Below are 26488 nucleotides of genomic sequence, written 5' to 3'. Positions count from 1 at the left end.
ATCTCGAAGTATTTAATCAAAACATTCTCAGAAACACTTTCTAGCAGGCACTGAAACTTAAACCTATAACTGAAAACATGAGGATCTCTCTGTTTTCAGTGCCTTGCATAATGACAGGTTTCAGAGTAGCAGCCGTGTTAGTCTGTATTCGCAAAAAGAAAAGGAGTACTTGTGGCACCTTAGAGACTAACAAATTTATTAGAGCATAAGCTTTCGTGAGCTACAGCTCACTTCATCGGATGCATTTGGTGGAAAAAACAGAGGGGAGATTTATATACACTCACACAGAGAGCATGAAACAATGGGTTTATCATACACACTGTAAGGAGAGTGATCACTTAAGATAAGCCATCACCAGCAGCAGGGGGGGGAAAAGGAGGAAAACCTTTCATGGTGACAAGCAAGGTAGGCTAATTCCAGCAGTTAACAAGAATATCAGAGGAACAGTCGGGGGTGGGGTGGGAGGGAGAAATACCATGGGGAAATAGTTTTACTTTGTGTAATGACTCATCCATTCCCAGTCTCTATTCAAGCCTAAGTTAATTGTATCCAGTTTGCAAATTAATTCCAATTCATCAGTCTCTCGTTGGAGTCTGTTTTTGAAGCTTTTTTGTTGAAGGATAGCCACTCTTAGGTCTGTGATCGAATGACCAGAGAGATTGAAGTGTTCTCCAACTGGTTTTTGTATGTTATAATTCTTGACGTCTGATTTGTGTCCATTCATTCTTTTACGTAGAGACTGTCCAATTTGGCCAATGTACATAGCAGAGGGGCATTGCTGGCACATGATGGCATATTTCACATTGGTAGATGCGCAGGTGAACGAGCCTCTGATAGTGTGGCTGATGTGATTAGGCCCTATGATGGTATCCCCTGAATAGATATGTGGACAGAATTGGCAACGGGCTTTGTTGCAAGGATAGTTTCCTGGGTTAGTGGTTCTGTTGTGTGGTGTGTGGTTGCTGGTGAGTATTTGCTTCAGATTGGAAGGCTGTCTGTAAGCAAGGACTGGTCTGTCTCCCAAGGTCTGTGAGAGTGATGGGTTGTCCTTCAGGATAGGTTGTAGATCCTTGATGATGCGTTGGAGAGGTTTTAGTTGGGGGCTGAAGGTGATGGCTAGTGGCGTTCTGTTGTTTTCTTTGTTGGGCCTGTCCTGTAGTAGGTGACTTCTGGGTACTCTTCTGGCTCTGTCAATCTGTTTCTTCACTTCAGCAGGTGGGTATTGTAGTTGTAGGAATGCATGATAGAGATCTTGTAGGTGTTTGTCTCTGTCTGAGGGGTTGGAGCAAATGCGGTTATATCGTAGCGCTTGGCTGTAGACAATGGATCAAGTGGTATGATCTGGATGAAAGCTAGAGGCATGTAGGTAGGAATAGCGGTCAGTAGGTTTCCGATATAGGGTGGTGTTTATGTGACCATCGCTTATTAACACCGTAGTGTCCGTAGTGTCCAGTTGGAGAACACTTCAATCTCTCTGGTCACTCGATCACAGACCTAAGAGTGGCTATCCTTCAACAAAAAAGCTTCAAAAACAGACTCCAACGAGAGATTGCTGAATTGGAATTAATTTGCAAACTGGATACAATTAACTTAGGCTTGAATAGAGACTGGGAATGGATGAGTCATTACACAAAGTAAAACTATTTCCCCATGGTATTTCTCCCTCCCACCCCACCCCCGACTGTTCCTCTGATATTCTTGTTAACTGCTGGAATTAGCCTACCTTGCTTGTCACCATGAAAGGTTTTCCTCCTTTTCCCCCCCCTGCTGCTGGTGATGGCTTATCTTAAGTGATCACTCTCCTTACAGTGTGTATGATAAACCCATTGTTTCATGCTCTCTGTGTGAGTGTATATAAATCTCTCCTCTGTTTTTTCCACCAAATGCATCCGATGAAGTGAGCTGTAGCTCACGAAAGCTTATGCTCTAATAAATTTGTTAGTCTCTAAGGTGCCACAAGTACTCCTTTTCTGTTTTCAGTGTTACCAAAGGCTCAAACTGGAATTCTCGTCATTCAAAAAACACAGGCTTTTACCACTTGAACTAATGAAAATTTCTTTTAGCTATCACCTATAGAAGTGTACATGTCTGATACTGCTCCCACTAAAGTCAACGGCAAAAAAACTTCCACTGAAATCAGGGGGAGCAATATCGGGATCCAAACGAATGACTTTACTTAATTACAACCTGTTTTCTTGAAATCTAGATGGTGCAGGAATTTGAGGAGATTTAACAGGAGCTTGAGGAGAAAAATTAACAAGAAGTTTTTGAGCTACAGGGACCTCAAAATACATTAGACTCAAGTCAAAATCTAAAATCAAGGTACATTTTAAAATAATCTGTAACTCAAAAGCTGTTCGACAAATTGCCTTCATACTTATGCCGGAAAATTCTCTTTACCTTTCATTGTATATCTGAGAATTTTCAGGCCAAACTGATTTTCCAAGCCAAGTTATTAGGGAGAAGGGGGCAGGCAAATATAGGGCGTTACAATGGAAATTGGTTACAACCTTAATACACAGAAGGCTAATGCTTTGCTATAATTAAAAGCCATATGCACACACTGGACTTCAGAACACCAAGATTCAGATTCATTCGAGTGAAAAGTTGTATCAAAGCAGAGTGTAGTAACTGCTGGCATCAGTTTATACCTGTAATCTGCTCCAAGAGAAACGGCAACAGCATTCAGTTCACTTTGCTTTTTACTGAGTTTCTTACTAACACATATAACTAGATCAGCAAGAGGTTTTGAATCTTCCACCTGTTCATAGTCATGGGAAAAATATGAAGAAAAATCACGTTCTGAGCATCTTTAAACCAACACATTTGTAATGATAAAGAAGGGAAACTACTTAGCAGAGTTCTGCTTATCTCTGCTTCCTGAATCTCCCCATTATTAAGGGAGTGCTGTTATGGCTCCACATGCCAGGAACCAGGACTCAAAAGACTTATCTCACAAAGTCTCATAAGAATATATTACACTTCTTTCTTAGCAGTTTGAAATCTTCTTGAACTTTTAAACAGGGAAAATACTAAAACTGCCTTCACAAAAACATCTTAGTATAAAGGTGAAGGGGGCCCAAGATGTGCATAGCATGAAGGGAGTGAGAAAGAGGATAGTACAGCATGACAAATTACTTTAATCTTCCCTTGCAAACGTCATTCCATTTCTCCATTCTCATACTGATTACAGAGTACAAGTGTGGCAATTAGTACAAAGCACCGCCTTTGCCTGCATCTTCAGTCCACTGCACCCACTGTACATTTCTCCCACATTTCTGTTTTCTGTTCTTTCTAACTTTGCTCTCTGCATGATAGATCAGATTTAGTACAAAAAGGAATCAAGAAAAGACTGTGCTCCTTGCTTCCAGGAAAGAGATGTAAACACACTACTAGGAAAATCATCTCACATCTTATTGTGGGGGTGAGAGTGAGAAATATTTTACCTCCTGCTTCCGAGTAAGTGAAGCAATAACAGCACTCTAAGAGGATGGGGGGAAAAGGGAGATGCATGACAAAAATAAATTCCAATAACTTCCCAGAAAATAATGGATGTCCTCCAATATTACAGTTAATCAGAGTAAAAGTATTTACCCCTTGCCCACTGTTTTCATGACAGACACTGGGAATTCCTTTTTCCCTTAACAGTGATGAGCTACAAGTTCTAGAACTATGAAATATCTACAGTTACATGTTTATATACACATACTGCCTAACAATTGTTAAAGCAGCTCAGTAGAACAAACATCTTTAAATGAGTTTCTCTGCCTTTTAGGAGTCAAAATTACTGGTCTTGCCTCTTTCAACTGAAACAAAAGGACAGTTAATCATTCAAATTTCTGCCTGAACATATCAAAATACAGTATCAAAGATAACATGATTCATAACTATCATGTAAAGTTAAGCATCTCCTAACTCAACTACATGATTACACCGCATATTCCTAATTAAATTTTAAAAAGAGCATAATCCTACCACTTCTGCTTGTGCAGCCCGCAGTTGAGGGCTGGCAGTAAGAGCTGCTGTATGACGAGTGCTGTTTGCCAGAGCTAATTTCAAGTTCCTGCCAATGACTTCAGAGAGAGGAGTACTTGGCTTCCTGTTTCTCTGATTGGGAGCCCCTGGAGTTTCCAAAGCTGCCAGGGCATCCTACCAAAAAGGAGTAAAGAAACAATAACTGAATCAACATAGATGAACTATCCTTTCTCCAGGATCAAAAGTTCTCTCATTGAATAGCAGTCTCCCTTAATGCAATCTACATTAAGGCTTCATACTATTCAAACTCCAACCCACTTCTTATTTGTATTACAGTAGCATCTACAGACCCCAAACAAGATTGGGGTCCCGCTGTGTTAAGCATTATACAGACATAGTAAAAGACAGCCCTTACCCCACAGTTCTTGCAATCTAGATAGACAAGACAGACGAAGGACAGGAGAAAGTAACATCTCAATTTTACAGATGGAGAACTGAGGAAATAGAGATTATAGAATCATAGAAACGTAGCACTGGAAGGGACCTCAACAGGTCATCTAGTCCAGTCCCTGGCATGGAGGCAGGACTAAGAATTATCTCGACCATCCCTGACAGGTTTTTGTCTCCAGTGGTTCTCAAACTTTTGTATTGGTGATCCCTTTCACACAGCAAACCTCTGAGTACGACCCCCCCCTTATAAATTAAAATCACTTATTTATGTTTAACACTATTATAAATGCTGGAGGTAAAGCGGGGTTTGGAGGTGGAGGCTGACAGCTCGCGATCCCCCCATGTAATAAGCTTGCTACCCGCGGAGGAGTCACGATCTCTAGTGTGAGAACCCCTCATCTAACCTGTTCTTAAAAACCTCCAATGACAGAGATTCCACAACCTCCTTAGATATTTGTTCCATTGCTTAACTACCCTTACAGTTAAGAAGTTTTTCCCAATGTCTCACCTAAATCTCTGTTGCTGCAATTTAAGCCCATCACTTCTTGTCATGCCCTCAATGGTTAAGGAGAACAAATTATCACCCTCCTCTTTATAACAACCTTTTTAAGTACTTGAAGACTTACTCCTCAGTCTTCTGATCTCCTGACTAAACAAACCCAGTTTTTTTTTTTTTCCAATCTTTCCTCAGAGGTCATGTTTTCTAGATCTTTAATCATTTTTGTTGCTCTCCTTGGACTTTCTCCAATTTGTCCACATTTTCCCTGAAATGTGGTGCCCACAACTGGACACAATACTCCAGCTGAGGCCTTATCAGTGCTGAATAGAGTGGGAGAATTATTCCTTGTGTCTTGCTTACAAGACTCATACTTTTCCTTAGAATTTCCTTAGAATCATGAACTCTAAGAACACTTTCACCCAAACTGCCTTCCACCTTCAAATTCTCAACTAATTCTTCCCTATTAGTCAGAATCAAATCTAAAATTACCTCTCCCCTACTCGCTTTCTTCTTGCTCACACAAGAAGTGTATGGAAGAGCCAGGAACCAAATTCAGATCTTCATGAGTCCCGGTCCCATGCTCTAACCACAGAACTAGCCTATCTCTATACTCTCTTCTTTAATATCTATTCAAATATAACCTAGAGCACAGATCCAGTATTTTTCTATTTGCTTCTTTAGAAATACCTAAAAATAGTTTGAAAAGGAATTTATACCACACCCATCTTCAAATGTACTGCCCTCTACTTGAAATTAGAAGCTGTGGTCCTGTCCACTTTGTTTTTCCTTAGCTGTTATGGATAAATGGAAAATAGTAAGTTTAGGACAGCAGAGAAACAGTGTGTGTGAAACTGGCTTAACTGAGAAAGGAAGTGATTTATATTCAAACTGTTTGGGGTTTGTTGTTTTTAACAGCGTTTAACTTAATTGGGGAAAAGAGCTCTCTGTTTCTATTCAGCTCCTCCACTGAGTAAGCTTCCAGTACACACTTGAGTCAGTCAAGAAATCCTCCCGCACTCATATATCTAAGGTTAAACAAAAGGCAAATGACCTTCTTTTATGCAACAGAAAGAGGCAGAAAAGGGCAAAAATCCAGTCTATTGTTTTACATTTGCAGGCCATCTTTAAGACAAATGTCTCCCCTTCACCTATTTCTTTCTCCAACTTCATGCAACTACATCTTTGTATGAGAGGGATAATGGCTGCTGTTCTTTCAGATGTATAAGGATTATCACAGTAAAGTAGTAGTTCTGTAGAAGCCAAGAGCAACAGAAAATTAAGGGCATGCTTGGGGAAAGGAGAATCAAAGAATAAAGTTACAAGGAAATTAATATTGAAGAATGAGCAAGAAAGCTTAAATGTACAAGTTTAAAAAAGTGTACACAGTCCACTGGGAAACTATAGCCAAATACAGACTATTTATTTTATGATAGTTGGCAAAAACTAACACTCTTCTACTAAAATTTCACTCTGTTTTTAAAGAGCAACACAGACTAGGTAACATAGGTCATTGCTTTAGGACCCTCTGGTATATATTGCAATAGGCACACTGGGCTTTGTTATGGGTGCTATGTATCTATTTCTCAAAATGTTCATGATTTAATTATTTTTATATTCTTTAAGTATCAGTTCTAATAACCCCGTCCCTTAGAACATGTGAATTTTCAGAACTGCCTGCCAAACTAAAAAGCCTAGAAGTATTTTTATTTATGTGTTATTAATACGCACTCTTTAAAAAAGGTTACATAGGGGGTTTTGTGCCTTTTTCATTCACACACATTTGACCCTGGGAGCACTACTGGTTTAGAAACTTGCAAAGGAGTTTACCTTTACATCGAATGAAGGCTTGAAGAGCTTATCTTTGGAAAGAAATTTGGATGGTGTGTCAAGATGCAAAGATGGTTCTTTCTGGAGCAGTCTTCCTTCTGCAGGAAGGGTTGGCTTTTGCCCAGTATGGTGCGAGATCACACTATGGAAAGCTTTACTCTGGAACCGGTTCACATCAAGAGGCGTCACAGCTGTTTTCTTCCCAGCTTCAAGAAGACTGCTAGGATGGTCTGGTATATCTGAAGACATTATAGTTGTCTCTGTCTTGTTGGGCTGACTCATTAAACTCTCTTCTTTATCTTAAATGAAATAAAGAAAATTATAATTAAGCACCACAATTTTTTCCCTTAATATAAATGTGTATATACTTGCATTATGCTAAGGACTTTATTTATCCAATATTTTGTTGTTCTACATATGTTCTAAAATGAAGGGAGGATTTTTGTTTTTAAGTTTCTATGTTCTATACTAGTGCTTGTGCTATACCACATTACTACTGTGCTAGTCCTTAAATGCCTAAAAGAAGAGTAACCCGTGTCTCTCTCATACTGTCTTGTGCTTCAGTGAATTTTAAAGTATTAAACCAAAAACGGAAACATTTAATTATGACACAGTTGAAAAGCTACAGATACTCACCTGTTTTCTCTTTAATGATCAGCAGCTTCACTATAGACTGAAATGCTAATGGCATAAATACTGCTAATCAGCACTGGGTAAAGCTGAGGAATCTGAGAAATCAGAGATGGAAAAGATCTGTTAGGCAAGGGGTCGACAACCTTCGGCATGCGGCCCATCAGGGTAATCCACTGGCATGCCATGAGACATTTTGTTTACGTTGACCGTCCCCAGGCAAGGCCCCCTGCAGCTCCCAGTGCCTGCGATTCACTGTTCCTGGCCAATGGGAGCTGTGGGAAGTGGTGTGGGCCGGTCACTGCTTCCAACAGCTCCCATTGGCCGGGAACGGCAAACTGCGGCCACTGTGAGCTGCGGGGGGTCGTGCCTGTAGACAGTCAACGTAAACAAAATGTCTCATGGCCCGCCAGCGGATTACCCTGATGGGCTGTGTGTCAAAGATTGCCGACCCCTGTGTTAGGCAATCTAGTCCATCATGTTGCCAACTTTTCTCTGCTGTATTATTCTCCTTCTCTTTGCCAACCCAGATTTTAAATGACTTCAGTAATAGCGCTTCTAACACATCCTCTGGAAGACTCACATTTTATATTTAAATGTACGCTTTTTGAAGCGCGGACTTCATAGTGCTGGGTGGCGTTGGTGGCCTGTGGTATATAGCAGGTAGAACTACCTGGTGGTCCCTTGTGGTCTTAAACTCTACAACTGTACAGAGTCTAGTACTACAGCTCCTCAAGCCAGTTTACACCCTCTCGTTGCTATTCTAATACAAATATTAAATAAAACCCCCCTCAAAATTAGGATTTCCCCCCCTAATTTTCAGCCTGCATGGTTTTTCTTTGCTCAGTTTCATTCCATTACTACTAATTACACTCCCTTAGGCCACCCTGTCAAATTCTGCTCCTTCTTTTGGCCAAATCTTGGTTTCATTCAAATCAACAGACATTGGCCCTTGGAGTTTATACACTTCAAATACCCATACATAAATATGACTTGTAGTCTGAATTATCTTTTTGTCAAACATATATAATTGGTTTTACATAAAATCATTCCTTCCAGTCCCTTAATCATTTTGTTCCTTTTCTCCGAATTCCTACTCAACCTGTCAAGATCTTTCTGGCACTGAGGTGCCCAGAGCTGAATGCAGTATTGCAGATATGTTTTTAATCACTACAATTTTATGGAGCCCACAAATGCATTAGTAAGAACTAGTGAGTTAGCTGGTATTCGGTATTAATCAGTCCAGTTTACGTCTCAATTCTAAAAGGGGCACTGTCAAATAACGTAAGGTTTGTTTTGTTGAGAAAAACATTTTACAGAACCTTCCTTCTCTTGTAAAACAGTTTTTAATTAGATTTAAACACTATTCCACAGTGTTTTACAATTTAACACAACAGTATCATGTAAAGGAGTGTAAACCAGAAAGTGAAAATAACTAGACATTGGGCTAGATCCTCAGTTAATATAAATCAGCATACCTCCATTGACTTCAGTACAGCTATACAGTGATTTACCCCAGCTAAAGATCTGGACCATGGACTATAAACAAGTGAAAACGACTAGCCTTTATAGTCTAAGCTTAGGGATAGGCAAAAAATAAACATCTTAACTAGCAAAAAGTAAATTATAAGATGAAAAGTCTTTCTGTTTCAATAGTTTAAGGTCCTAAGTATTAGGAATCAGCTTATACTCAAAAATTTCTCTTAACGACAGTGCAATGCAGTGGAACATGGCATGATTAAGGTATATTAAAATAAACAAGAAAACATAAAAGACAACCAACCTCCAGTATTAACATTTTCAACTGGGAACTTGCTTTCATCTGCTTTCTTTCCTGTCCTTGCAGACTGTAAGAGCCAAGCCATAGTGACTGCAGGTAAATTCCATTTCTTTGCTGCTTCATACTTAGAACCATCTGGCTCTTTGACCACTAGGTGGGTGCTGGCAAACATTCCTTTCTTTGGGTTGGCTCTTCGCACAAAGAATTCCTGGACTCTGAAATAAACGTATATAAATAACCATTCAAAAACGTAGTCATTGTTTAGACTGTTCCTATTAGCACTGCAGAGCCAACAAAGGTATGGAAGAGTGAGCTGGGTTCTAGTTCTGCTCAGGTATCATAAACAGAACTGTTAACTAACTTCCAAAAGTTGGGCCACATTCTTCCCTCACTTACACCTGTACAACTCCACTAAAGACAACATGGTGCACATTTTTAACTGAAATGGGGGTAGAGTTGGCTATAGATTTTTTTTTTAAACTGGTGACAATGTACAAGCCAAAAACTTCAGCTAAATTTCTATATCTCAGGCTGAGATTTTATGGCTGGCAATCAGGGAGAAAAAAAGATTTTACTTGTACAATGAGCAAACTCCATGAAAATCATTGACCAAGTAAGTATGGACAACCACAAATGTCCCAGTCTTCCTCCCCCACCTTTTAGAACAGATATTCACTAGTGTCATATACAAATATCTGAACACTTAAAGACACTGTCTATAGAAGGTGTAATGACAAAGGAGGGCAGAAAATACAGAACCAAATTGTACATCACAATATTTCAACATTTGGATTTTATTCATTTGGTAAAAGTAAAGAAGTCTAGAACAAAATTTAACTCTAAACTAAGTTTTTTGCTCATTTTTTCTCTAATGTGACTAAACACTTGAAAAATTTTTAGATGCCAGAAAATGAACATAAGTGGCAACAGACTCCATACCTCGCTCCAAGAAGACCTGCCAAGAACACCAGGGAATCTCTCTCGGCACCAGTAAACTGGCTGAAAGACAGTACGCAGTCTGCCAGAGGAGTGCTTCCTTCCATTACTGATACTGGGGTGAAAAGTGGGTTGGACTGAGGGTTTAAAAGGAGCTGCTGTTCTACACACATAATCTTAAAAATGATGAAATAAATGAAAATGAGAACCAAGCCAAGAGAAAACAATATGACAAACATTATTTCAGCCATTGTACTACAGCATTTATGGAATCAACAGCAAGACATCCTTTGTCTTTGTGCCTCAAGGTCAAATTAGAACATGTATTACTCTATATGTGATCAGATAAATTACTTCAAAAGATCCAGAAAGTTTCAGTCAAATTCACATTAAGATTTAAGCCTTCTGAATTTCTATTTTTCCAACAATGAATACTGCTTTAAAACATTTTAAAACCCAATATAAGAGTTGGCATGGGTTTTATTTCACAGTTAATTATCTAATAATGAAAAACACCAAATGGCAATTAATCCAGGTGATAAGCATTATCTAGGTCAACATATTTAAATGTTTGACCACCTGAGCTATAATGTCAGCCTGCAATTGCATCATCCAGATACAGCTACATATGTTATTAGAGAGATATGGGGAAGTGTGGGGCAAGAGAAAAAAGATAGCTTACTAAACAGATGTTAAAACAGAAATGTTATTCACAATTTATGTCATGCACCTAGCTCTCTCTTCATAACCCTATTATGCAGACAACTAGAGCAGAGTCTTGTGTACAAAGTCTTTGTGCCACTACGTCAGAATCTGATTTAATAAAGCAGGAAGAAATGAATGAGATAGGTATAAGACATGCCTATAAAGAAGAAATGAATTAAAGCACTCTCTTAATTTGGTGTACACTAATTAAACAAAGCTAAAACCTCTGTTCTAATGCAAATATAACCATCAATAAGAAATACAGAAACCAGAAACTAACACTAATATTTGTTTGGTCATAGCTCTACAGTATCCCCTTACCAGCCATGTGTTTGTAACAACATCTCCAACAGTTGACTCCACCTTGCATCCCAGTAAAGGAACCACAGCATAGTCTGCAATTGCTCTGTTTTGAGGGAGTAGAACTTTCCCAGCACTTTCCTTTATAATTTCTACAATGCAGGACTCATCCTCTTCACCAAAACCCAAAAGAAGGAACCTCTTTCTGCTGAATAAGCCTTCTTCAACCACCGTAGAAGTCTCGGTCAGTGAACTATGACACATAGAGGACTGCTTCTCTTCTTGAATGGTAATATGAGTAGCATCACTGAAGTTACCAGTTTCTAGCTTTTCAACTTCAACTAAAAAAGAAAAAAATAACCGCTTGATGAAAATTTCACACACAGGGATGTAAGGGAGAAAATGAGTTTCAACCATCCTATTAGTTATTAATTGAAAATAATGCAGTACTGGAACCCAAAGTTTTAGATTCCATTTACAAACTGCTCAATATGAGGCATGCTTACATCTAATTTATATTGTTTTCTTAAGTACAATAGGGAAATTAATATACAAACCATGTCAAGATTTTAAAAACATACATGCTACAGAGTATGAATTGCAATTTCTTTACGTATGATTAAAATCAGGTAACTACATTTTTCTATGTCCATCTTTGTAAATGGCACCACAAGTTTTTCATAAGAGCTATACATAAATTTTGTCTTTTTATGAAGTGCTTGGACCAGAACTTACTTAATGTGGAATCATTATTCACATATTGAGAGAGGAGGTCATCTTCATCTGCTTTCTGGTGCTGTAAAAGCTTTACAGCTTCTTTTTTTGTGAGACTATTACTTTTGGGAACAGTTCGTTTTATTCCAGGTTGCTCCAAAACTGGATTTTCTATTGGCTGGTAGTTCAGAGGGATATACTGCTCCACCGGAAGTAAGTAACCCTTACCAAAGCACTCCAGCAACCATTTTGCTGTCACTGCATGAGGCCTATAAAATAAAATTATTTTTTATATTTTACACACACACACACACACACACACGTAAGATAGGTTAAAATGGGTTTGAGAGTCCTATTTTTTTCCTCTCAGACACTGCTCACTCTACAAGTACACTTGTGTTTCTGTAAGAAGTTTGTGACACTCATCTGACTTCAGTTACAACAAAAAAGTTTGAGTTTTTAGCATTTAGCAGCCTTTAGCATTTTTTGAATATTTCAAAAAAAGTTTGAGAATATGGATTTTTACACATATTTTCTAAAAGAAATACAACCAAGAAAATGTAATTTATCACAAATATTTAGGGTTTCTAGAATTTTCACATAATCCTCACCAGCTAATATTTTTTTTTCTGTTGAATGTGAGGAGATACGCTACCTAAGAAACACTATTCCCAGTGGTAAAATATTGTTGAATAGTTACCACAACTTAATGGTCTTTACAATTTATCTCTCTATTGGTACACACAGCTATTTAGTTAAAAAAAAAAATTAATCAATACATATTTTCTTTGTTTACAAGAGGAAACATGATTATGGAAGTGTCTTTTAAGCAACATAGTTATCAGAACCTGTGAGTAGTCTTGTTCAAAAACTGCTTCAGTTCATCATTATATTCTCCCACAATAACATGGGTGACATCTTCATTGAGCTGATTAAATCGAACACCACCACCACAGTTAATAAGCCTTCTCATTTTATCTAACTTCCTGCCACTGAAGCCACAGAGATAAATCTGCAAGGAGAAAGAAAAGAACAAGGTAAGATATTTTTGGTTGAAGTAGCTGTATTTTGATACCATTCATTACCCAACCAAAGAAACATACAAATACACAAGCTTTAGCTTATGAAAAATTGCAAAAAAGAAATGATTCCATCCTCAGTGCTCATCCTTGTGACTTTGTTTTGCACAACTCAACTTCCCACTACGAGAAGGAAATGCCAATAAAATATTTCCCATTAAATAAAGTTGCCAATACTGCTTCACATCTTATCCAACTCCAATTTGAAGGCACTTTTTCCAGTGGCCCAAATACATTATAAACGGTCTAATTTGGTTTATCTTGAAATAGATTATATCTTTGTGCTGGGAGTAGGACTAACGTTTTACTGTAGCAATAACTACAGGAGACCCAGACTAGCTGCATCCAAAGGATAACTGGTCATTTCAGAATTGTACATTGTTAAACTTACTCGACACCCATCTAATAAATCATCAGGGGCTTGAAAAGAACTGATATCCAAATTTTCCAGATCATCAGGAGGAGGATCCAGCCTGCTGTTCAAAGCAGAGCTACATGCAGTTTCATTAATGCCATTCAAACTGATATTGGAAATATGGCTGACATCTGAAAAGGTACGATCTTTAATTAAAGTTAAAATAAAAAAAGAGGAAAATAAATTAGTCTCTCCCACTGCTTAACCAAACAGAATGTATGATTGTCAAATATGATTTTACCATGCTAATAAGAAAGACAAAACCTGAGAACCACAATAATGCATAGTCTAGCCTCTGTTAAAATGAAGGGTTTCATTACACCAAAAGTCAGCATGCTCTCACTATTAGCAACGGTATTTACACAGAACTCATGTTCCTCTTTCTCCTGAAGAACTGTCAGCCTTAAGATGTGGGAGAACAGTTTCTGAAAAATTATTCTGCTCAATAAGCTTTGTGGCCATCTACTAAATTAGATGTATTTACATTTGATATGAACATAGTCTGCTCTTGGGTATTGCCCTCCAATGCTCCTAAGCGACCAAAAAATATATATTTATTTTATTTTATTTAATATTTTTATATTTATATTTTTGGTCCGCTTAGGAGCATTGGAGGGCAATACCCAAGAGCAGACTATGTTCATATCAAATGTAAATACACACACACACTTTATATATATATATATATATTATATATATATACAAAAAAAAAAAAAACTGGGGCCCTGACCCTGCAAACACACACACGCTTAACTTCAAGCATGTGAATAAACCCATGTACTAAAATTTAAGCATGTGTTTGCAGGATCAGGGCCTCATTACCAAAATTTTAGTGCAGTTAGAGTTAGTAGCAGCCCGCTCAACTCAAACATTTCTTTTCTCTTAACTGAAATTTCATCAACTCACTCAGTATACTGAGATGTCTTACTTACTGTCAGGTTTGCTAGCTTGGCTAGTAGGAGTTGATGTACTGGGTGTGGTATTTTGTTTTTGTACAGATTCTGTCTTATACATTGCCTCATCCTGGCAGAAGCCATTCTCAATGCTGTCAAAAAACCACTGGATGGACACACACTGCACATTCCATTTTTTGGCACATTCATATTTCTGACCTTTATATAAAGACAAATCACAATCAATAAAAGACTAATACTCCAATAAGTGACAATTCTGAAAGGAAGACCACACATTGCAAAATCAAGAAAGCTAAAAACAAAAACTGTATTTGGAAGTGGTAATTACCAATACATTCTCAAATACCAAGGGCTTTTTCTCTATTCCAAGTGGCAGTTTACACTTTACAAATTCACTAAAGCTGTTTCAATGTAATTTGGTTCCTTTGACAGCCCTATTGCCTATGATATAAAAGATTATTTGTTGATTTTATATTACATCTTTCATAATCAAGCTATCCTAATTTGCTTTAAAAGCAGTGTTAGGTATGCTAGCCAAATAAGTCTAACACACCCTCGGACATTAGGTTCTGTTTTTAACTGTTAGGTTTTCTGTTTCGAAAACTGCCACAAGATCTTAAACATCCATCTGAACCGCAACAAGAAATTGGCAGAAGAAACTGCTAGCTGTCAGATACAGATGAACAGCAATACTACATATACTTACCACTTACAGGATGCTATAAAATATCAGTTTTATAGTTCATCTGTACTTCACTGCAGTGCGAACATTAGACATTAGTCCAAAGTTCTGCTATGGAATTTGAAATCATGAATTTACGGACTAAAAACTATGGTTTTTAAAATATATTACATATAAAAGCAAATGCATACTTTTATTCACATACTTAAAATGGAAAGCAACTGTCAGCTAGCAAAAAAGTCATCTTGTGACCATGTTATTAAGGGGATATATTTTGCAGTTGTGACACCAAAGTTGCAAAACATCCAAGGTTAAAACTTTTGCAACCTTTTAACCAATATAATCGTATTGTGTACAGAAAATTAAAATATATGGTTGGCTGAGCTACCAACAATATTAAATCTTACCTACAATGAGTTGTTTATAAAACTGTCCTAAATTAAAAAATAAAAAATAAAATCAAACGGGGCAGTCAGCATTAGCACATTCTGTCATGTAGCAATCAGATTTTAAGTCTTACTTGGCTCACAAATTCCAGATTGACATGTTTTGGAAGTGTCTATACAGGTGTTTATACTGCTTTCATCATTCTGGTATCTGAGCACTCAAGCATTCAGACCCAGTGACGAAAATGCCTCACATTGTTCTGCAGAGGTGACAGTTCCACTAAAGGAACTACGCCAAGCTCTTTGGCCAGAGATAGAATTGCCATAACAAGATCTTGGGCTTCAAGAGGGGAAAAGAGAAATCACAAAATAATTGCCCAGGAAAAGTAGGGAGGAAATTTAAAAATTCTGTCCAGTGTGTCTCAAACAAAACTACAAAGAACAAAGTAGTGCTTTAATTTTATTTTCATAAGAGGAAATTCAAAAATTTTAGTGGGAAAATTTTATCTTCAAGTTTATTTGTTTATTTGTAATCCAATTATCATCATCATTGAAATTCCTGTCTCCTAATTTCACCAAAATTTAGTTTAGATTCTATTTTTTCTTTTCTGAAGACCTCTCCCCTTCCCTCCTCTGATAGCGTTTGGGTCTCTGCTTGTGTGTCCCTTTTTGTTCTCATTTCCACCTTCCCTTAAAAACACTCTGTATCACTCTTCTTGCATATAATATTTATCCTAACAGCACTGGCAATAACAACAGCATAATGAAACAGATACAGACCTAGGCCTTGATTCTCCAAACACTTGTGCACATGCTTAGCTTTACGCTAAGTTGTCCCTTCAAACTTAAATTGACTGAAGAATATCTACCTTTTGGCTCTTGAACAATGAGGTGGGTGCACTCATTCATCTTGAGCTGCCCTGTGTATTGACCACCATGCTCAGTAGTGAGACGCTGCACCTCCTTCCTGTCCACACTGCTTAAGCCAGTTACACAGATTGTACAGCCACGAAACAAAGGACAAATGAAGTCTTCCATGCTTATATCTGTGTACCTAATCATACTGCAGGAGAAAAAAAGAAAGAAAATAAGACAGATCTTTTTCCAACACAACTTCAAAGGAATAAGTATAGTCTAGAACCAGTACAAGATTTAATATTTCCTAATAGAAAAAGTGGTTCTTTTACCCTTGTTGGGACTTCTCCCACAATGCTTTTACCCAAGTATGAAGCAATATGGGTTTCTTCAGAGCAGCAGCTACTAAATATTTCTTGCTGCCAACTTCTCCAGCTATAAGATGAGTTACTGATGCATTGAGATCTCTGTACACACGGCCACCCATCATCTGTACATACTTATGAACTTCTTCCTAAAGAGCAAAAAAACAAAAACAAAAAAACCCCCCGCAAATAAAGATAAAGTAGTTAAACAACAAAAAGTAGATTTTAATATTATTTAAAAAAAAAAAAAAAGATTACTTCATGTCCTATGATTTCTCCTGGAACTTAACTTTATGGCACCTTTAAAACAGAAAAATATCTTTTGCCTACATAGAAATGAACAATTTTGAAGGAATCCCTTTAAAATTGTAAAATAGTGGATACCAGGGGATTGTGCCCTCCAGAACACATTTACAATCCAGATTAAATAAGGAAAAAATGCCTGTGTTCTGTTTACTACCCAGGAATCCACATCACATACTATTACTAGACAGAAACAGTCACTTAAGAAAAAATGTTGTCATATTTTTATTGAGTAAATTTATAAATTGCTTATAAAGGTTAACAAATGAGTAATAGATGCCATTAGCATGATATAGACATGAACACCATGTGTTATACATGGCTATAAGCTAGGGCTGTCAATCAATTAAAAAAATCAATCGTGATTAACTGTGCAATTTAAAAAATTAATCGCAATTAATTGTGTGATTAATCGCACTGTTAATACCATTTATTTAAATATTTTTGGATGTTTTCTACATTTTCAAATATATTGATTTAAATTACAACACAGAATACAAAGTGTACAGTGCTCACCTTGTATTTATTTTTTATTACAAATATTTGCATTAAAAAATAGTATTTTTCAATTCATTTAATATAAGTACTGTAGTGCAATCTCTTTATCATGAAAGCAGGTTTCAGAGTAGTAGCCGTGTCAGTCTTTATCAGCAAAAACAATAAGGAGTCCTTGTGGCACCTTAGAGACTAATAAATTTACTTGGGCATAAGCTTTCGTGGGCTACAACCCATTTCATCAGATGCACAGAGTGAAATATACAGTAAACAGTATATATATTATAGCACATGAAAAGATGGGAATTGCCTTACCAAGTCGGGGGTCAGTGCTAACGAGGCCAATTCTATCAAGGTGGAAGTGGTCTATTCTCATCAGTTGACAAGAAGGGATGAATATCAACAGAGGGAAAATTACTTTTTGTAGTGCTAATGAGGCCAATTCAACCAAGATGGACATCACCCATTCCCAACAGTTGACAAGAAGGTGTGGTAAACATTCCTATGCCCCTTCATGCTTCAGCCACCATTCCAGAGGACATGCTTCCATGCTGCTGATGCTCGTTAAAAAAAAAAAAAAGTGTTAATTAAATTTGTGACTGAACTCCTTGGGGGAGAATTGTATGTAACATGTTCCGTTTTACCCACATTCTGCCATATATTTCATGTTATAGCAGTCGCAGAGGATGACTCAGCACGTTTGTTTTAAGAACACTTTCACTGAAGATTTGTCAAAACATAAAGAAGGTACCAATGTGAGATTCTAAAAATAGCCACAGCACTTGACCCAAGGTTTAAGAATCTGAAGTGCCATCCAAAATCTGAGAGGGACGAGGAGTGACACATGGTTTCGGAAGTCTTAAAAAAGCAACACTCAGATGCTAAAATTACAGAACTCAAACCACCAAAAAAGAAAATCAACCTTCTGCTGGGGCATCTGACTCAGATGATGAAAATGAACATGTGTTGGTCCACTATGTCCTCTGGAATGGTGGCTGAAGCATGAAGGGACATATGAATCTTTAGTGCATCCGGCATGTAAATATCCTGCGACACCGGCTACAACAGTACCATGTGAATGCCTGTTCTCAGTTTCAGGTAACATTGTAAACAAGAAGTGGGCAGCTTTATCTCCTGCAAATTTTAACCACACTTGTTTGTCTGAGAGATTGGATGAAGTAGGACTGAGTGGACTTGTAGGCTCTAAATTTTACATTGTTTTGTTTTTGAGTGCAGTTATGTAACAAAAAAAAAATCTACATATGTAAGTTACACTTTCACGATAAAGAGACTATGAGGTGAATTGAAAAATACTATTTCTTTTGTTTATCATATTTACAATGCAAATATTTGTAATAAAAATAATATAAAGTGAGCACTGTACACGTTGTATTCTGTGTTGTAGTAGAAATCAATATATTTGAAAATGTAGAAAAAGATCCAAAACCATTAATAAATTTCAATTGGTATTCTATTGTTTAACAGTACAATTAATTGTGATTAACTTTTTTGAGTTAATCGCATGAGTTAACTGCAATTAATTGACAGCCCTACTATAAGCACATCAGTAGAAGTTGTTATAGATGCCTATAAGACACTTATTAACCTGGACTCTAATTGATTAACTAGCCAAACATCTATTCATAATTTATTAAGCCTTTATAAATGAAACCTTAATATACAGTGTGATCAAAATGTTCAATATTTAACAGAAATTGAGAGTAGCCTATGTATTAAATCTTTAATTACTTTATAGTTTGAAATAAACAGTAACACATTATATAGTCTGTGACATCTTAGCCATAAACAACTAGCTGGACATCCATCTAGATCTCAAGTCAGTTCATGAATGCTGTAAATTATAAATTATTCCTATGCCCCCCAAACAACCAAAGAAGTATTTTTTTCTATATACTACTTGTATAACACAGATCTGAGGTTTCTGTTGATCTCTTTGATAACGTCATTCTTTAAATAAAGTAATCAACTGAGAAAAAGTTAAATGCATCCAAACACCCAAAGTAAAACTGCAGATATTTTTTTCATCTAAAAGATTAGAATGGGAACTTTAACTTGTTCAAAGGGCCAAAAAATACTCAGATGGAAAAAATAAGTGTCACATCATGATAATTTAAAAATAACTCTTTCTATATATATTTGAATTGTATTCCTGACTTAAAAGTTTTCAGTAAGTGCAAAATGCATTTACAAAGAAGTAACCAATAAATCTTTTTACTGCTGTATCTGGAAGTAAATTTCACAAAAATCTAGCTGAACAATTATTCTTCCATTATATATTGTAATGAATTACCCTAGTTTCTTTTTCAAGACTAGTACAGGATATTGTTATATCAGCCATGGCCATATTATGAACAGGGTATTCAGCTCTTGGGACACATCGCTGGTGCTGCATACAAAATATGACTACCTGTGGTCCAATGATCCTACAGCCAAGCTGCAACAAAAATAAAACAAAAAGAGGATTAATATGGAAGGAAGGGTGACACTTCTCTCACAAAAAAGGGATCTTGTCAAAAAAACCTATCCCATCCCAGCAACACAAAGCGGTTGAAACTGACCAACCAGTTGGCTGGGGATTGCTCAAACATAGGGAAATCCTCACATGGAATAGAGCTGACCCCAACATAGGTAACAGAGGAAATATCTGGAGCGCCACTGATCTCTGGCTATGCTGTCCTTTGCTACTGCAACATCTCAGAGATCACTGCAACCATGCCATTTTCCCAGACTGCTCTATGACTGGGAGAAACAAAAAAGGTGGTCATAGGTCCTGTAGAAGCAGAGGCCATTGAGACTAAAGGACTGAATCCCTTGGAAGTCTTGCCTTCCCTTTTATGCTATTCCTACCCTTTGCAATTTTCCCACTGAAACTCTGTTTAACAGCATATTACACATATTCACTGTGTACATTACAAGCCAGTACATAGAATTCAGAAAGAGAAAATGTGTAGAATCATGTATATGAGCATTCCTTAGAAAGGAATAGGACACTTGTAACTAATCTAGTGGGTAGCAAACCTTTTTGAGGTGACTAAAAACAACGCCACTAAAAGGGTCACAGATGTAAAGGGATTTGTCATTCTCTTTTATATTGAGTGCTGGCACTTCTTCAAGGATCTGGAGATATTCTTCTGACTGAAATTCTTTTATGGACTGCAAGAAAACATGAAACAACAATACACTTAAATTCCTTTCCCTTTGTTAGACAATTCTTTTAAATGAATCCTACAGCAACTGCAAAAGCATATCCAGTTGAAATTACTTATAGCAAAATTACTATACAAGAATCGATTTGTAGTGAAGTTGAACAAAAATATCAAATTATTTCAATCCACTGCAATGTACAGTGTACAAATTTTCATATATTGGACCTCATCTGTGATGAGAGCCTTCTAACTCCCACTGACTTCCCAGGGGAGAAATGACTTGACACCCTCCTCAATGAAGCTATAGTAGCGTGGATGAGGAATCTGAACCCTCAGGATTGCAGCTCACTTTGTTCTGGAACCTGCTGAGTGCCCTCTACAACCACTGTATGATCGGGATGATCATTCAAATGCTAGTTACCAAGGCACAGCATTTAATCCCTTCAATAAATTAATTCAAACTCTGTGGGACAATTTGCTCCTTGGAGAGATCAAGGTTCTTAATTAGGTTATACAATCCATCTTCAATTATTTTAAAAAAACATTTCACGGTAGTAAGCACTATGCCAGGCAGTGACTGTTAGCAGGATTGGGCCAAAAGTTTTGAGTGCATCAGCACCTTTCCAGAGGCACACAGCACCTTATAGGATTGGGGCCACAGGGAAAACAGTTTCACAAAACAATGATTTCACTATATGAATTCTCCACTGTATTAAGAAGTGAAACTAACCCACTATAATTAGTAAAAATATATAACAAAGAAAATGTTGATCCTTGCTGTAGAAAAAAAGTTAAACAAGACAACTGTATTATCTAACATTAAATGCCTTCATCTTACAGAAACAATATATTTTATTAACAGATATATGCATTAATAGGCTACAAATAACCATGAAAATAATTAGATGGAAAACTAAATTCAGAAAAAAGCAGCTGATAGTGGTACCAAAAGTGCTTACCTCAAGAGCTTTAAAAAAATATTCTGAGTTTCCAGAAGACTTTATAAATTTAACAAAAAATGGTTCCTTGTCACTTTTCATCCTTTAACTAATGGATGAAACAAAAAAAAATGTTGAAATTAAGTACTAGTTTTCAGGATAACTTTGTTATGTATTCAAGACCTGCATTAATGAGATGTACGTAACTTATTTTTCCACATAAATTATTGCTTTTTCTGACTTTCTTGAAGAAATCTATCCAAACATTATAAACAATTCACCCCCTGGAAACGTCAGTGCTTCTAATTTGCTCATATACAGCCCCAGTATCAGTAATATGTAGAGGATCAATATATCTCAGAGAGCATTCTCTCTGATGCAGAAATGGAGCAGGGCTGGAGATCAGGTACCTGTTCACAGATACTAAGGTCAGAAGGGACCATTATGATCATCTAGTCCGACTTCCTGCACAGCGCAGGCCACAATATCTCACCCACCCTCTCCTACGAAAAACCTCACCTATGTCTGAGCTATTGAAGTCCTCAAATCATGGTTTAAAGACTTCAAGGAGCAGAGAAGCCTCCCTCAAGTCAACCATGCCCCATGCTACAGAGGAAGGCGAAAAACCTCCAGGGCCTCTCCAATCTGCCCTGGAGGAAAATTCCTTCCCGACCCCAAATATGGCGATTAGCTAAACCCTGAGCATATGGGCAAGATTCACCAACCAGATACTACAGAAAATTCTTTCCTGGGGAACTCAGATCCCATCCATCTAATATCCCATCTCAGGGGATTAGGCCTATTTACCCTGAAGATTTAAAGATCAATTACTTACCAAAATCCCATTATCCCATCATACCATCTCCTCCATAAACTTATCGAGTAGAATCTTAAAACCAGATTGATCTTTTGCCCCCACTGCTTCCCTTGGAAGGCTATTCCAAAACTTCACTCCTCTGATGGTTAGAAACCTTCGTCTGATTTCAAGTCTAAACTTCCTGGTGGCCAGTTTATACCCATTTGTTCTTGTGTCCACATTGCTGCTGAGCTGAAATAATTCCTCTCCCTCTCCTGTATTTATCCCTCTGATATATTTATAGAGAGCAATCATATCTCCCCTCAACCTTCTTTTAGTTAGGCTAAACAAGCCAAGCTCCTTAAGTCTCCTTTCATAAGACAAGTTTTCCATTCCTCGGATCATCCTAGTAGCCCTTCTCTGTACCTGCTCCAGTTTGAATTCATCCTTTTTAAACATGGGAGACCAGAATTGCACACAGTATTCTAGGTGAGGTCTCACCAGTGCCTTGTATAATGGTACTAAAACCTCCTTATCCCTACTGGAAATGCCTCTCCTGATGCATCCCAAAACCGCATTAGCTTTTTTCACAGCCATATCACATTGGCAGCTCATAGTCATCCTATGATCAACCAATACTCCAAGGTCCTTCTCCTCTTCCGTTACTTCTAATTGATGCGTCCCCAACTTATAACTAAAATTCTTGTTATTAATCCCTAAATGCATAACCTTACACTTCTCACTATTAAATTTCATCCTATTACTATTACTCCAGTTTACAAGGTCATCCAGATCCTCCTGTATAATATCCCGATCCTTCTCCGAATTGGCAATACCTCCCAGCTTTGTATCATCTGCAAACTTTATTAGCACACTCCCACTTTTTGTGCCAAGGTCAGTAATAAAAAGATTAAATAAGATTGGTCCCAAAACCGATCCCTGAGGAACTCCACTGGTAACCTCCCTCCAGCCTGACAGTTCGCCTTTCAGTAGGACCCGTTGCAGTCTCCCCTTTAACCAATTCCTTATCCACCTTTTGATGTTCATATTGATCCCCATCTTTTCCAATTTAACTAATAATTCCGCATGTGGCACGGTATCAAATGCCTTACTGAAACCTAGATAAATTAGATCCACTGCGTTTCCTTTGTCTAAAAAAATCTGTTACTTTTTCAAAAAAGGAGATTAGGTTGGTTTGGCACGATCTACCTTTTGTAAAACCATGTTGTATTTTGTCTCATTTACCATTGACTTCAATGTCCTTAACTAATTTCTCCTTCAAAATTTTTTCCAGGACCTTGCATACTACAGATGTCAAACTAACTGGTCTGTAGTTACCCGGATCACCTTTTTTCCCTTTCTTAAAAATAGGAACTATATTAGCAATTCTCCAATCATTCGGTACTACTCCTGAGTTTTACAGATTCATTAAAAATTCTTGCTAATGGGCTTGCAATTTCAGGTGCCAATTCCTTTAATATTCTTGGATGAAGATTATCTGGGCCCCCCGATTTAGTCCCATTAAGCTGTTTCAGTTTCGCTTCTACCTCAGATATGGTAATATCTACCTCCATATCCTCATTCCCATTTGTCATGCTACCATTATCCCTAAGATCCTCTTTAGCCTTATTAAAGACTGCGGAAAGTATTTGTTTAGATATTGGGCCATGCCTAGATTATCTTTTACCTCCACTCCATCCTCAGTGTTAAGCGGCCCCACTTCTTCTTTCTTTGTTTTCTTCTTATTTATATGGCTATAGAACCTTTCACTATTGGTTTTAATTCCCTTTGCAAGGTCCAACTCTACTCGACTTTTAGCCTGTCTCACTTTATCCCTACATGTTCTGACCTAATTAGGTAGCTTTCCTTGCTGATCCCTCCCATCTTCCACTCCCTGTATGCTTTCTGCTTCTTCTTAATCACCTCTTTAAGATGCTTGCTCATCCAGCTTGGTCTACAACTCCTTCCTATGAATTTTTTCCCCTTTCTTGGGATACAGGCTTCCGATAGCTTCTGCAGCTTTGATTTAAAGTAATCCCAGGCCTCCTCTACCTTTAGATCCATAAGTTCTTCAGTCCAATCCACTTCCCTAACTAATTTCCTTAATGTTTGAAAGTCAGCCATTTTGAAATCAAAACCCCTAGTTGCAGATTTATTTTTGTTAATCCTTCCATTCAGTTTGAACTGAATTAGCTCATGATCACTTGAGCCAAGACTGTCCCCTACAACCATTTGTTCTATGAGGTCCTTGCTACTCACCAAAATTAAATCTAAAATGGCATCCCCTCTAGTCGGTTCAGCAACTACTTGATGAAGGAATCCATCAGCTATCGCATCTAGGAAAATCTGAGCCCTATTATTTTTACTAGCACTGGTCCTCCAGTCTCTATCTGGGAAGTTAAAGTCTCCCATGATCACGCAGTTTCCATTAGTATTTACTTTATTAAAAACATTAAAAAGGGCTCTATCCATATCCAAATTAGATCCCGGAGGTCTATAGCACACCCCAAGCACTATCGTAGGAGAGGCTCTACTGGTTATCTTCCCCAATGTAATTTTTGCCCAGACGGACCCTGTCTTATCCATTGCATCACTTCTTATTTATTTACATTCTCTCCCTCCCTTTACTGCCTGGAGAGTTCGCCAGGGCTATGAGGAACTGTACTGGATAGGCCTAAGCACAACATCCTTCACATCAGCTGTGCCGAGCTCAGGGCAGAGCGATACCACAGTCCCGGGCTGCATTATCTTTCCGGGGAGTCCCTTATCAGTATAAAGAAAAGGAGGACTTGTGGCACCTTAGGGACTAACAAATTTATTAGAGCATAAGCTTTCGTGAGCTGTAGCTCACAAAAGCTTATGCTCTAATAAATTTGTTGGTCTCTAAGGTGCCACAAGTCCTCCTTTTCTTTTTGCGAATACAGACTAACACGGCTGCTACTCTGAAACCTTATCAGTATGTCACCACTGGGCTTTCCCACGGGACACTGTGATCGGGGCCTAGAGGTGCTGAACTTCTTACGGAAGCTTCGTTCAACACACTACAACCTAAAACATCTATGTAAACACCTCCCCAGGAAAACCCCGGGCTGCACAAGCGAAGCAAATAACATTGCACGCAGCGTTCCTCAGCTGCTGACGGCCCGGCCTGGGGCTGAAACGCGCCCTACCGTTGCTTTCCGAGCTGGCTCTCTCCCCCCCAGCCCAGCCGCACGCGAAGGACGCTCGCGGGGGGAGGGGGAGGGGGAGCAGGTGCAGCAGAGGGGGGGGGGGGCCGCTGCGAGGCGAGCGCCTTTCTCCGCGCGCCACCTTCAGGAAAAACTCCGCGGGGGCGCGGCTCGCTCGCGTGCGCAACGATCACACGCGCTGCGGCACGTCACACGCGTCGCAATTCTCGCGCCTGCCACGCGCCCTCGCAGATCGGTCACCTCAGACCCCTCCCGCCGGGTAGTGCTGGGTCCTGCCGGGCGATGCCCCAGCGGGGCATCCCTGTGCTCAGGGCTCCCTGCCCACAAGCGGCGGCGATCCCCCACCAGCCCTGACCGTGGAGGAAAGGGCCGCGCCGACTGCGTTCGCCGCCAGCCCTGGAGAACGGGCGGGTCAACCCGGGGCGAGGGGAAGGGCTGGGGCGACTAGAGGAGAGAGTGGGTTCGGGGAGGAGGGAAACTGAAGTTATGGATGAAGCGGCCTCTCACCCTCCAGAGTGGGTTCGCTCCCGCAGGTACTGCCTCTCCGGCCAGTAACCTACGGCAGGCGGGAAGACAACTAGATCCACACTGCGCAGGCGCGCCAGGAGATGCTAAAAGGCGCAGGCGCACTCTCATTCCTAGCACGTGATCAAGTCCCGCGGGACGGGAGCCTCTCTCAAAGGGCGAGCCGCTGCGCGTTTAACTCCCTCGTGTAGAGCCCCAGCGCGCGCTTCTCGACTTCGGCCTGCACGCGCGGTTCTCTGCCGCTGGCTGCCCGTTCTTCTCCCAGCTCTTGCGTCACTAGCTTCTGCCTGTGCTTTGCCGCGTGACTGAGTCGCCGGCGGCGCGGCGCCCCCCGGCTGCCTTCCTGCCACTTCTACGCCTGCTCCAGCCTCGGCTCCCGCGCGCCCCGTGGCGCGTGGCTGTAACGGCCGCTGGGCATGCTGGGTGCAGTGGGGAGCCGCTACCTGGGGGGTCAGCGCCTGGCTGCCTCGCGCCCCCTCTCAAGCCCGCCCGCTGGCGCCCTGCCTCGTGAGCTGTAGCTCACGAAAGCTTATGCTCTAATAAATGTGTTAGTCTCTAAAGGTG

General features: G+C 39.0%; 1 protein-coding gene across 9 annotated transcripts in view; it reads right to left on the bottom strand.

Annotated features, from left to right (window-relative positions):
- The window catches only part of TOPBP1 (DNA topoisomerase II binding protein 1), a 46870-nt gene extending 20596 nt beyond the window's left edge, over positions 1-26274 (bottom strand). For 2 of the 9 annotated variants that reach the window (XR_006279272.1, XM_043508909.1), the window contains exons 1-16: positions 25913-26258; positions 21437-21526; positions 20350-20484; positions 19622-19765; positions 16480-16661; positions 16162-16355; positions 14243-14422; positions 13287-13456; positions 12665-12828; positions 11838-12085; positions 11124-11443; positions 10101-10273; positions 9165-9376; positions 6752-7050; positions 3976-4149; positions 2652-2761 (exon numbers count right to left, since the gene is read on the bottom strand). Coding sequence is in view for 8 of the 9 variants with exons in the window: in XM_043508909.1 (XP_043364844.1) it covers positions 2652-2761; positions 3976-4149; positions 6752-7050; positions 9165-9376; positions 10101-10273; positions 11124-11443; positions 11838-12085; positions 12665-12828; positions 13287-13456; positions 14243-14422; positions 16162-16355; positions 16480-16661; positions 19622-19765; positions 20350-20484; positions 21437-21517 (2786 nt within the window). In the remaining variant the exon portion in view is untranslated. Of the gene's footprint in view, positions 1-2651; positions 2762-3975; positions 4150-6751; positions 7051-9164; positions 9377-10100; positions 10274-11123; positions 11444-11837; positions 12086-12664; positions 12829-13286; positions 13457-14242; positions 14423-14930; positions 14950-16161; positions 16356-16479; positions 16662-19621; positions 19766-20349; positions 20485-21436; positions 21527-25381; positions 25482-25639 lie in introns of those variants that run through there. The other 7 variants (XM_038390151.2, XM_043508908.1, XM_043508906.1 and 4 more) reach the window with 7 other exon arrangements.
- Between the last annotated feature and the right edge of the window lie 214 nt (positions 26275-26488).

The sequence above is a fragment of the Dermochelys coriacea genome, chromosome 2 (genome assembly GCF_009764565.3).
Source record: "Dermochelys coriacea isolate rDerCor1 chromosome 2, rDerCor1.pri.v4, whole genome shotgun sequence".
Taxonomy (NCBI): domain Eukaryota; kingdom Metazoa; phylum Chordata; order Testudines; family Dermochelyidae; genus Dermochelys; species Dermochelys coriacea.
The sequence above is the reverse complement of the archived record's forward strand: the minus strand, read 5'-3'. Positions and strand labels throughout refer to the sequence as shown.